We start from the raw sequence: 12,788 nt of genomic DNA, 5'->3' as shown, positions 1-12,788 counted from the left end.
TTTTATACTAAAAAATCAGAATGAAGTATTTCTTTACCACTTAATTTTTGAACATGGCCCATGACAAGCAATAACTTTTAAGATGCTGAATTTTGATGAGCTAACAAATAATTCAAGGGACGTAGCTTGGCCCTCTGTGATAATTTTATGATAATATTAGCTATATATAGCATCTAAGAGGTTAATAAAATACGTACTATAGCACACAATCACATTTCCCATACTTTCTATTTCTCTGGCTCATCATTTTCAATCTTTTGGGTTATTAGCAAATCTACCCTTCAGAGCACAGATGGCAAAACATTACAGTGTGTCAAAATGATTACTCCTTTGCTCATGGACATGATGTTATAAACACGATGTTATAAAGCTATCAAGGCAGGAGCGAGACATTTTTAACTCTCAAAGGAATGAAGTATGAGGGGAACTGGTTGATATCCTTTTGTAATTCAATAATCCTAATATATTGACTGAAGAACCATTTGGCACTATCAAATCCCATCAACAACATTACAGAAGATGCAAGGCTGCAACAGGTTAAAGCATAATGTAAACATTTTCTTTGGACCATTTTATCATTGTAGCCTGTACTAAGTATTTTTGAGCATTCCAGGAGCCTGAGACTTGAAAAATAACTCCAGAATATATGAAGATCTAAAATTTCCTCTTTTGCTATTTTGTCACTTGGTCTCTTTGCAAACACTCCACTGGTGGAGGATAGTTAATAACCAGGTTCTCATTTACACAGTGGGAATTAATAGCTCCCAAAGTTCTTCTTAATCCAATACTACAAACTGCATTTCAGCAACAGTACAACAAAAGATTTACTTATCTGGTTTTGCAGATGAAATTCCTTTATCATGAGTCTCTGCACCAAATCATTAATAAAAACTGGGTAACAATGGATCTGGAATACAAGCTTTAAGACAGGAAGGAGGCTAGGCAACTGCCCATTGCTATTGTTGCATATAGGTATCTTCATGCAACATCTAAAATTAACACCAGAATCCTCTTTTCTATGATCTTTCTTCTTCAGAAGCTTATTCCATGAAAGAATTGTAGAACTGAAAGCTGATTCAGAGTTTACATTTAAGATTTTTCAAGGTGTATGTGTTTGTGTGTGTGTGTGTGTGTGTGTGTGTGTGTGTGTGTGTGTAAACAGAGTATATACGGTATACTGTATGCTGTAAACCTGAAGTATTCTATGTTACATATTATTCCTTTACAAAAGTTATATTAGTCAGTTATCTCATATTACCAAGCAGCCTGTTTGGTGAGACCCTATTGTAAACGTCAGGCTGACTGTAATAAATTCTATTATTTGTGCCTGTATTATGCAGGCACATAATACAATTCAGATTCTATCAACGGATCTGCAAATATCTAGAACAGGGGTGTCAAACTCGCAGCCCCTGGCCGGATGCGTCATGCGCCGACTATGCCCATCGACATGGTGTGGAACAATATTGTAATAAATGTTAATAGGGACTAGTGATGGCAGGATCAGGGTGGGGCTGGATTTTGTCTAAAAATGATACCAAGACTGTTCTAATCACTTTGTGGGGGATATATATTGAAAATTAGATGGGTGATATCTTGCTATATCTCATGAATCTCTTGGTAGCTTTCAATACCATTAACCACAGCATCCTGGCTTGTCTTATGGGCACAGGGCTTTGAGGGAGGGCATCCTTTCAGAAGATGGTGGTGGAGGATGTCTCTCTGATACTTGGGCATCTCGAGATTCTGTCTTGTCTGCTTTGCTTTTTAACTTCTACATGAAACCAATAAGGCAGGTCATTTAGGGCTTTGATACAAAATGCCATCAATATACTGATGCAGTTCTATTGTTTCTTAAATCTAATTCTGAGAAAACAATCAGTATCCTTGAATGTTGCATAGATTTAATAATGTTCTGGGTAAGGGAGAATAAGCTGAAAATAAATTCAAGTAAGATTAGACAACCCATGACCTGTTCAGTCATTATTTCAGAGATATTTCCTTTCCAGATTCCTCAATGCCTTCAATAATGGCATTGCTTCTAATGCACTTTAAAAATAAAAAAAAACAGCCCTTAAAAATTCAAGGACATATTCAGAGATATGTCTGTCTTGAAAGTCGGAATGGGACAACTTGCTGCTGCCACCTTGCCACCACCTCACCTCCCTCATCTAGCCATTGCCACCTCACCATGGGACATCTCAGCCCAACCAACTCACTCTGGGGACAACTTGCTGCGATCCTGGCTCTTCCACTCTGGTTTCCAAACCCGGCTCGGTTTAAGGGAGGCAAAAGTTCCGGCCAGATCGCACCGGGGTGAAATGCTCCCGGTTCGGACCGGCTCGCCCGATCCGGTAGCGATGGCGGCTGGTGGTTCGGAGAACCAGTGGCAAAAATCCCTGGCCCCGCCCCCCCGCCTCTGCTGAGCCGCACCATCAGCAGAGGTTTTTTTTTCCTTTTAAAAGCAGTTCTTCAGCCGAAAACATGCCTTTAAAGTAAAAAAAAAAAAAGCCTTTGAGGATCCCGCGGCTCAGCTGAGATCGTCAGAACCCTTTAAATTCTTTTTTTTAACAACCTCTTCAGCCGAAAAGGTTGTAAAAAAAAAAAGTTTTAAAAGGCTCCTCTGGCGATTGCAGCTGAGTTCCTCATCAGCAGAACCTTAAAAAACATGTTTTCTACAAGCTCTTCTAACCTCCTTTTAAGAAATTCTAAGGCACTTACCTAATTACTGAACTAAAGAATGGCTTTCCCAGCCCGAAAGGAGCAGTTTCAGCATGTAGGCAGAATCAGTTGCTAGCTAATTCATTTCCTCAGTGAGCAAGTAATATGCCTGCTTTGCTGGCTGAGGAACTCTGGGAATTGAAGTCCACAAACCTTAAAGTTACTAAGGTTGGAGACCCCTGATCTAAAAAATATAAATAAAATAAAATAATAAAATATTTGTGCAGCTTTCTGAGATTTGGTGAGTTTCTGTAGTGTTTCACTCTAAGCTGTATGTGGCATTTGTGTGTGTGTGTGTGTGTGTGTGAGTCAGTTGTGTTGTGTGTGTGTAAAGTGTGAAAGTTGGTTTTTGAGCTTTTTGTGGCTGTGTGAAGTTCCTGCTTGTTGCAAGGGCCATTTTGGGTGAAGTGCAGCTGCGTTTACATTGTGTATGTGTGTCAGTTGTGTTGTGTTTTGTTGTGTGTGTGTAAAGTGTGAACGATGGTTTTTGGTACCACTTATTGTTTTATATACTTTATTATTTTTATTATTTGTTATTGGCCATGCCCACCCAGTCATCTGACCACCAAGCCACGCCCACCAATTAAGCCACGCCCACAGAACCGGTAGGGAAAATTTTTAGATTTCACCCCTGGACCGCACTCCTCTAAAGGCTCACTTTCCAGCACCCACCAACAAATGGCAGGCTAAGTGCGAGTTATTGTTCCATGGATATGCACACACATACACACACACACCATTCCGAGCTTGGGGCCTTTTATCCACATCCAAGCTGAATCCTGACGGCTCCTGGGCAGGGAAAGGGGTAAACAAGGACAGTGGGACCACTGTACCTGAAACAAGACTCCCGGTTAGTCAGGAGTACCGCTCAGGCTCCAGCCCAGCATGCTGAAGGAGAGGTCCTTTTTCCCAAGCCCAGGTGCAATTGGCAGCTTGCCAGCTTGGATGCTGATAAAAGTCCCCAAGCTTGGAATGGTGGGTGTCTGTGTGTATGCGCAGAACAATGAGTCCCACATAATAGGCAAATTAACCTATTTGAGGCAAAAAGATTAAAAAGGTTTTACATTATAGTGCACCATTTCACCCTGTTAAAGAATACAGACTACAGACAAGGTTTCAGTAATATACAGATAGATATGCTGTTGGTAAGGAGACTAGACTCAGAGATTGAGATAACCCCTGAGTTGATGAGGTTACATTCTTGTAAGTACAAGTTTATCGTTTGGGGCCACTCTAAACTTGCAACTTATTCCTCCTCCCGCTTTTCTCTTTCTATTTTTTTTTATTCTCTCTATTGCATTTTTAAAATGTACTTATTTCAAGTTTGCTAAACTTGTTTTGTTTTAGTCCTTTTTTCTTCCTTTATCAACATGTATAAAACACATATATCCATATTCATTCATACATATACCGCACCCCCAGTAATAACACAATGTAGATGAAAATAAAGGTATTTCAATTAGGACATTTTTATTGGAAAATAAATACCTTGATATATGTTTTTTCCTTAATTTCTAAATTTCATTGCCAATGTTCTACTTAATTTTGAAAAAGTCAAATAATCATAATATGTGTAATATTAATATCCACAATTATAATATTGGTAGAAAAACTGCTTTCTCTCATCTGTATATATTATTCTAAGGCACATAATTGAACATTAAGAATCTAAGTATATAAGTATCACTGTGTTGAAATAACAATTCATTCAATTTGAATCATGTACTTCCAACATTTACTCTTTATTATTGTTGTCAGCCAATCTTCAACTCCATATTAATCAAGGCATTCCATTATTCAATTCAATTCAACCCAAGTTTATTATATCTTTTTTTGAATCAACAATTGTAAAATAACCTTTCATTGTAACGTTCATGCAAATTCAGTAACCCATTGAAGAGCAAAAGCTAGTCTGACATCCTCTGCCCAGCATAAAACTGCACTGACCTTCCTGAATGTTATCCTTTCTAGTACTTGTACTTCTTCAACCAAATTCTATCACACATCTTCCCAGCTACACTTAATAGGTTTCTCTGTAGTTTTAGCATTTTTCTAGTACAAGGGAATACAGCATGGACACACCATAAGTACACTTGATCTTAGCCAAGAGGCTGAGGACCAATGACATGCTGTATTCTGTATGTAATTGGAAAAATGTTAAAATATGGATAAAAAAAACATATTTTAACTTTTTTCCAATTACATCACCTGTACCTGCAGTCTTACCATTAAGCATGTTGAATATTCTCTCACTGTATTTAGCAATGCTGGTTGAAAGGTAGAGATTTGATTGGCTCATTAATTTGAGTTTTATGAGATTTGCTGCCCTCTATTTAAACTGACTAATTAACTTTCATATCTAAATTGCTGGGAATGTTTTCCCCCCTCTTCATTACATGCATGAATTCCAGAATAGCGAAATAGAATTACATATAAATCACATGTATGTGATTTGTATATACATTTCAGCTAGATGTAGGCTGAATCTCAGTTCCCCATAATCTAGGTACACTGTTTCATAAAATTTAACTTTCATGAATGGATTTTTATAATGTATTCTTTTTAATCATTCTACTACTATTGTTATATAAACAGTTCAGTTGTTCCCAATGCACAAATCATAAACTGTTCTATAAAATTATGAAACTCTTTCATAAGACAATAACAAATAATCTGTGTTTGATAGAATATATAAATAATATATACAAATCAATTCACAGCTGCACATTTTAATAGAGAAAAGATTAATCAAAGCTTTATTTATAAGCTTGCCTAGTGTTGTTTAGTATTCCAGTTCAACAAAGATCAATAGAGGCCATTCCCGTCTCTTGACGCCTCTCCAGGAAACAGAGGTGCGATTATGTAAATAGCACTAGTTCCTCTATACTTCTGCCAGCTTGCTTATCTCCAAAGCCTTCTGCCTGCTGCCATTGGCGACCAATACAGTATGTGCATCTATCCCATATCTCTTAACAAAGCTCGAGAAGTACAGCCAGTCATGTTAAACCGTGATGCATGTCTGGTTTTATTTGTAAAGTGATTCATTTCAATACCTTTAATCTCTGTTGTATTTAGTTCATATATAAAAAATAGCTGATCAGTTAGAATAAGAAAGAAAACAGATGCATCCAGACATTCACTGGTGCTAGGGATAATCCATTGACTTAACAATGCAACACAGCATTGCAATATAATTAGGAAATGTCAGTGTCAGAAGATGGACATTGCCTATACGGAATAAAGGAATGTTCTTCTAGAAAGGCACCTGGTTGGTTTGCTGGTCTTTTGCAAGGCAGCAGTAAATCATAAATTCAAAATAAAACAATTATGTTTTAAACATTACACAATAATTAAATAAATGTATCTCATAATAAAAACAGGTTTGCAATAAATCAAACATCTAAGCACTGATATTGCCTGACAAAACAGTGCATTTATCTTGCACTCTCCTAGCCTAATCTCCATTTAACATTACTAGCAATGGCTCCTACTGTGAGGAAGTATTTTTATAAGAATGCAGTGATTCACAAACAGCTTTTGCACAACATATTCTCAGCTCAGCAAGAAGTCTACACTCTTGAATGAACCAGAACACATTAGTGAGAGAAAGTTCATTAACCTTGCTAGATTTGGAGGGTTAACAGGGTACTGAAAAAAGGAATTGAGTGAAAAGCTCTGTTGCAAAACAAATTAAAAATGAATGTCATCATTCCTTTTGATATTCATTAGCTAATTCACAGGGAAAGTGGGTTTTTAAAAAAATTTGCAGCTATTTATCAGTGAAAAACAGGTGTACACCTGCTGTTCAAGTCGTTCTTAGTGATGATGATGATAATAGTAATAGTAGTAACTGCAGTACTAATAAATACAATACAGAGACTTACCGCATCCACTACGGGAATAACTGGGAGAGGGAGAGAAAACCTGAGCAGCAAAATCTTCAAATGACAGTAGTTCTTTATGATTCCGGATTATTTCATCAAGATATATTGCTCTTTCCTCATAACTGTTGGAAATAGGCTAAGGAAATACATTCTGATACCAAGCTTTATCTATTCAATTTTGTATTTAATATATAATATACAGAAAGAAAAGTGTGTCACAGTTGCTATGGTATATTTCCAAAGCCACAGAATTCTAAGTGTTGCAGTAATTAACAGTTAGACTTTTCCACATAAATGTAATATTTTCAGTGCTAAGCAAATTATAGTATTAAAAACACTGGTTTTCAAATTAAATGTAATGGATCTTCGTCAGTGATAAATTGATAAATTAAAATTGTATAATAATGAGGAAAAGTGTTACAATAGATATATACATGCAGACGTATATCTTAATATGAATATGGACATGCACATACATTTGAGATATTATGACAGATAAAGAATGTTAATTATTTCATTTAAAATAAGAATATGCTGGACTATAAGCCGCACTTTCCCCTCCCCTAAAAGTGGGTGGAAATGTCTGTGTGTCTTATAGAGCGAATATGGTGGGGGGGAGGGGGATTGGTTCGGTGCCAATCAGCTGTTCTAGGCAGTGGGGATTGCCACCTATTGCCCCTGCCGCCCGTTCGTGCCAATCGCCGGCAAATGGGCGGTGGTGGGGAACGGGCCATGGCAAACGGGCTGCAGCGGCGGCGAATGGGCCATGGCGAATGGGCTGTGGCAAAGGCAAATGGGCGATGGAGGCAGAGGCAGATTTTTTCCCCTTGTTTTCCTCCTCTAAAGCTAATGTTTGTCTTATAGTCCGGAATGTCTTATAGTCCGAAAAATAGGGTATATAGCTATCAATTATATTCTTAAGACATGCTAATGTTTCATGCCTGAGTCTTTCCAGAAATATTGGCAATTTCTTGAGCTAGTCAAAATTTAAAAATAGAACATATGTACACTTTAGCCTTAAGCATCTAAAATTAGATGTTGCCTTTAATTAAAGATCAGCAACCTGGAACACATATCATATAAATGCATAATCAAAAGCCAGTCACCAATAAAGCTTACAAGCATAACAAGCAGAAGCAACTTTCCAGCTGTCTTAACAGGACCCCTGCTTGTGATATCTTTTCATAGGGAAGACAGCAAATCTCTCTCTTTGCAGCTTTTAATTTCTTTGATGATGATGAGTATAGTGTTTTGTACATATCTAGTGTAGACAAATTTATCTTATATTGGATTTTATGACTTCAGTGGTCAGTCATTATGCGGTCAATCAATAATCATACATATTGTTATTCAGATTGAAAATAGATTTTCAGTTGTATCCAATGTTTTTTTAAATATGAGAAAATTGCTTACTTTTGTAAGACTCTTTCAGGGGTTGGAACAAATGGTAAATTCTTTACTACACTTTTATCTGTGTATTTGTTACTCCTTCATATTTTACAAATGTGTTACTTACATAGCAAGTTTCGCTTTAAAAATACAACAGAAGCAACTTGTAAACCATTTCTAAAAGGATGAATAACTTCTTTCTTGGTCATTATTATTGAAATCAACTGATTATTACATAAAGCAAAATAAGGTCAACGTGGTTTTTAAAGGTTTTTTTTCCACATCTCTGTGTCATTATTGCGCAGTGATAGAAACTAACAGGGTATTTCACACTACATACCTGTTTATTTTTATCCCATTCCTCTGGTTTATTTATATCCCATTCCTAGGTATAGTTAGATACGCATTTCTGTTATACACTGAATTGCTGATGACTCGATGCCAAACTTCCTAGGAGAGCGAGCCATACGCCTAGAACCTATTCTAAAGGGACTGACGGATGCCATTCACTTCTCATTATGAACATGCTTATTCTGCCTGGTGCTTGGCTGTTGCTAGGGATCTCAATTCCACACTGACACAGCAAGTGCTGGTCCTGAACAGCAGGATGTTAGGCCTGAGTGGCCGTCTGGTGCACAGACTTTCTGACACTAAGCTGGCACGTGCTGGCGCAGCAGGGGAAAGCCAAGGCGTGACAAATTACTGAAAGAGCTAAGCTAAACTTATGGTTGAAAACCACCTGAGCCTGTGGACCTCTGTGGGCTTGCCATCTCTTCTCAATTCCTTTTCCCCCTCATCCTTTAAGTCCATGGTTTGCATGCAGCCTCACTTTTGTGGAAGCAGTTAAAATAAACTTGTTTCCCTGCTATGTCGTGCTATAAACATAATAAATGGAAGAGAAGACATAACAATTTGGGGTTGCATTGTAAATCAATAATAGTACTTCAGAGGAGGATAAACATTCACCCAATAGTAACTGCCAATGATTAGCAACACCACCTGGAAATTCTTATAGATTTGCAAAATAATACCCTCTCCCCTACTCTGGACATACACTGGGATAGGCAAAGATCCCCTTCAGTGGAGCTAATCTCATAATACCACCAAGTACTCTTCCAAGTAGTTTTCTTGGTAGCTATGTGGAAGGGTTATTGCTACTGTCCTTTGATTTACATTTAGCTTAAATTTCTCAGTCTAGCATACAACGATTGTATTTCCTAGTTAACTTTCATCAAACTAAATTCTGCTCTGTTTAGGCAGTTTCAAAATCTTCTACAATCAGCTAAGTAGCTAATAATAAAGATAATATATTTTAAAAGTTTCTTTAAGTGTAATACAGGGAAACTTTCTAATTAGAAAGTAATTAGAGAATGTTTAAATCAGTATTTCCTGCATATCGAAAAGGTAAGAATGTAAAAAAGCAGCTACATTCACTAGCAGTGAAGCCAACAAATTTTTAAATTCCTGTTCATTTTTAATCCTAATTTTAGATAATTTTTATACTCTTAGATTATTCTAGATGAAGTAATCACTAGGTATTAAGTAAGACATAGCATAATAAAGTTTAGCTTACTTTCATTTTAATTAAGTCAATGAATGTTAAAAATTTAAGGGACAGTAAGATTTCAGTGTATTTGGTGTAGTAGTTAAGGTACCAGTCTAGAAATCAGGAGACTGGGAGTTCTAGTCCTGCCTTGGCCACAAAGACAGCTGGGTGATCTGGGCGAAGATTTCAAGGCTCCTCCTAAAATTATACCCAATTTGGCTAAGTTATTTTTTGAGTGCAAATCACGCATAGTGATTTAGAATTGGCTAGAGTATGGATGCTGCCTGGCCAAGCGTATCTTTTAGTCTAATGTATCTGAGAACTGTACTTGGAAATTACTATCTGTATTTTGGACCCACATCCTTTCTGGTTATTAAAAGCTGTTAAAAGAATTGTCTGTGCCAGGGATGGAGAACATTTTTTGGGCCATATTTTTTTAGTTGCATTCACATGTGTGTAACATCCTAGGAGCTACGTGCTAGGAATGATTAGTATCTAAGCAACGTTCTGAGTGGCCCTCTCTTTCTCTGTCAGCATTAGCCATTCACAATTTCCCTGGTATTATTTGCTGCCTGCCAGGAAAAGAAGTGGAGGGGTTTGATCATAGGAGTATTCTAAAACAAAAATGGGCAACCTTTTTTAGCTACTGCAGCTGAATCAGTTGACAGATTGATGACAGTACACATGTATGTGCATCCATTTTCTCTCTCACTCATTCACCACTGCATTGCCCTCTCTTCCCAACAATCTTGATAAGGGCCATTAGGAGGAAGTGGGAAGCGTTATGTAGTTTTTTATTTATTAGATGTATAACCTATGTTTCGTTTGGAAGTCAAGGCAGCCAGCACCTTAATCACTACACCATGCTCCACTGGTTCTCAGTGGTGAATAAGGAAGAATTCTTGCCCACTGCAACTACATAGCAAAAAAGGCTCTAAGTGTTGTAAACCTAATCTTGAGTAGCTTCTTTTCCAAAAACACTACACTACTAACCAGAGCATATAAAACATTTGCTAGACCAATTCTAGAATATAGCTCACCTGTCTGGAACCCTCACCACATTTCTGACATCAATACAATTGAACGTGTCCAGAAATATTTTACAAGAAGAGTTCTCCATTCCTCTGAAAACAACAAAATACCTTATCCCACCAGACTTGAAATCCTAGGCTTGGAAAACTTGGAACGCCGTCGCCTTCGACAAGACCTAAGTTTAACTCATAGAATCATCTATTGTAATGTCCTTCCTGTTAAAGACTACTTCAGCTTTAATTGCAATAATACAAGAGCAACCAATAGATTTAAACTTAATGTTAACCGCTTTAATCTAGATTGCAGAAAATATGACTTCTGTAACAGAATCACCAGTGCTTGGAACACTTTACCTGACTCTGTGGTCTCTTCCCATAATCCCAAAAGCTTTAACCAAAAACTTTCTACTATTGACCTCACCCCATTCCTAAAATAAATAAATCTTGCTGTAGAAAACCAGTGATTATAAGCCGGATAGCTGGAAGGAGGATGAAATTCTTTTTTCTCGATCTGTGAACATTTGCTCAAAATATACTTCCCATATCAGTAGCAGCAGGAATCAACATTCCTGCACAAGGATACAATGGGGGGAAGCAACAAGTTTTCCCCTAACATCCTAGTTAACATTTCCTGTTGTCAATAGCAATAGAAAATGAATGATCTATCCTTTACTGGCACCTATATTGTTGGATTACAATATTATTTTTAATGTTTTAAAAAGAAGATTGACATAGATAGAAGGGTTAATGTTAATGTCATTAATGTAAACATAATACACATCATGCATAACAAAACAAAACAAAAGCATACAACTGTGAAGTTTTTGCTTTATTGTTTTGTGATAGTCTCTACCATCTTAAGCAGCATCTGCCCTGGGCACCTTTCCACGTGGCAGTGTTTTTTCCCAAAACAGCTTTTTACTAGGCTTATGATAAACAATGCTATATGATAGCTGCAATATTCAAAATATGAGCACAAGTTATACATTTGTAATTGCAATATTATTCGTATTTTGCTGTAGGAAACTAGTGTTTTTTTCTGAAGGTTTTTTCTGGGGAACAAGAAAATATTGTTAGTGATTAGCACTGTGGTTGCAAACCCTCATTATTGTTATCTCTGAACATGAGTAGATTCTGAAAAATCACTTCAGGTAATTTAAATTTTACAAGCATATATTACCTGCAAACTCAGTAGCTTCCATAATGTTTTTCAATGATTGTGCTCAGATAACTTAGTTAACCCATTTTCTGTATTTGTGCAATACTCGGAATTATAAACAAGTCAGATGAACTTGGCTTGGAAAACAAAGTGTTACAAACAACAACAACCCTAAGGTTAATACCATCAAAACTTAATCTATACAAATCTAGCTGCTAGGTTTAAATTGATCTGCTTAGCATGTTGTGCAAACATAGCCAATGTCTACAGAAAATTTCCTATAAAGACAATAATAAATCTTTATAAAAATCAAAACGTTGAAGGCATGGGAAAAAATATTGTGGAAGGAAAACACTGCTACAATGACTGGTTAGAACATGTATTGCTCTAAGTGTGAAGTAATCCTAACACTGGCACTATTACTCCCTATAGATTTAATCGATATAGCTAATCATCAAACCACAAATATTATTGATCACAATAACTTTTTTGATGATAACTCATCAAATTTGCAGATGACACTAAACAGGAATCGCTAATACCCCAGAAGAAGCTCAGTATCCAAAAGGATCTTGACAGACTTGAACAATGGGCTCTATCCAACAAAATGAATTTCAATGTGGAGAAAAGCAAAGTTTTAAATTTAGGCAGGAAAAATCAAAGGTATAAGTACAGATTAGGTGCGACCTGGCTCAAAAACAGTAACTGTGAGAGGGACCCTGTAGTCCTAATGAGTGATCACTTGAAGAGGAGCCAGCATTGTGCAGCAGCAGCCCCAAAAGCTAATACAATCCTGGGCTGTATAAACAGGAGCATACAAGATCACATAAAGTACTAGTACCACTTTATAAAACCATAGTAAGACCACACCTGGAATACTGCTACCAGTTTTGGTCACCATACTACAAAAAATGTTGATACTTTGGAAAAAGTTCAGAGAAGAGCAGCTAAATTCATCAAAGGCCTGGAGAACGGCTGCAGGATTTGGGTTTGACTAGTCTAAAGAAAAGAGAATTAGGGGTAACATGATAGCAGTATTTCAGTATTTGAGGGGCTGC

General features: G+C 37.0%; 1 protein-coding gene across 1 annotated transcript in view; it reads right to left on the bottom strand.

Annotated features, from left to right (window-relative positions):
• RALGAPA2 (Ral GTPase activating protein catalytic subunit alpha 2) overlaps positions 1 to 12,788 on the bottom strand; it is a 194,481-nt gene that overhangs the window by 18,673 nt on the left and 163,020 nt on the right. The window contains exon 43 of the mRNA XM_058176610.1: positions 6,606 to 6,727. Within this exon, the coding sequence (XP_058032593.1) occupies positions 6,606 to 6,727 (122 nt within the window). The remainder of the gene's footprint in view (positions 1 to 6,605; positions 6,728 to 12,788) is intronic.

The sequence above is a fragment of the Ahaetulla prasina genome, chromosome 3 (assembly GCF_028640845.1).
Source record: "Ahaetulla prasina isolate Xishuangbanna chromosome 3, ASM2864084v1, whole genome shotgun sequence".
Lineage (NCBI taxonomy): Eukaryota > Metazoa > Chordata > Lepidosauria > Squamata > Colubridae > Ahaetulla > Ahaetulla prasina.
This window is presented reverse-complemented; position numbering and strand designations above follow the sequence as displayed.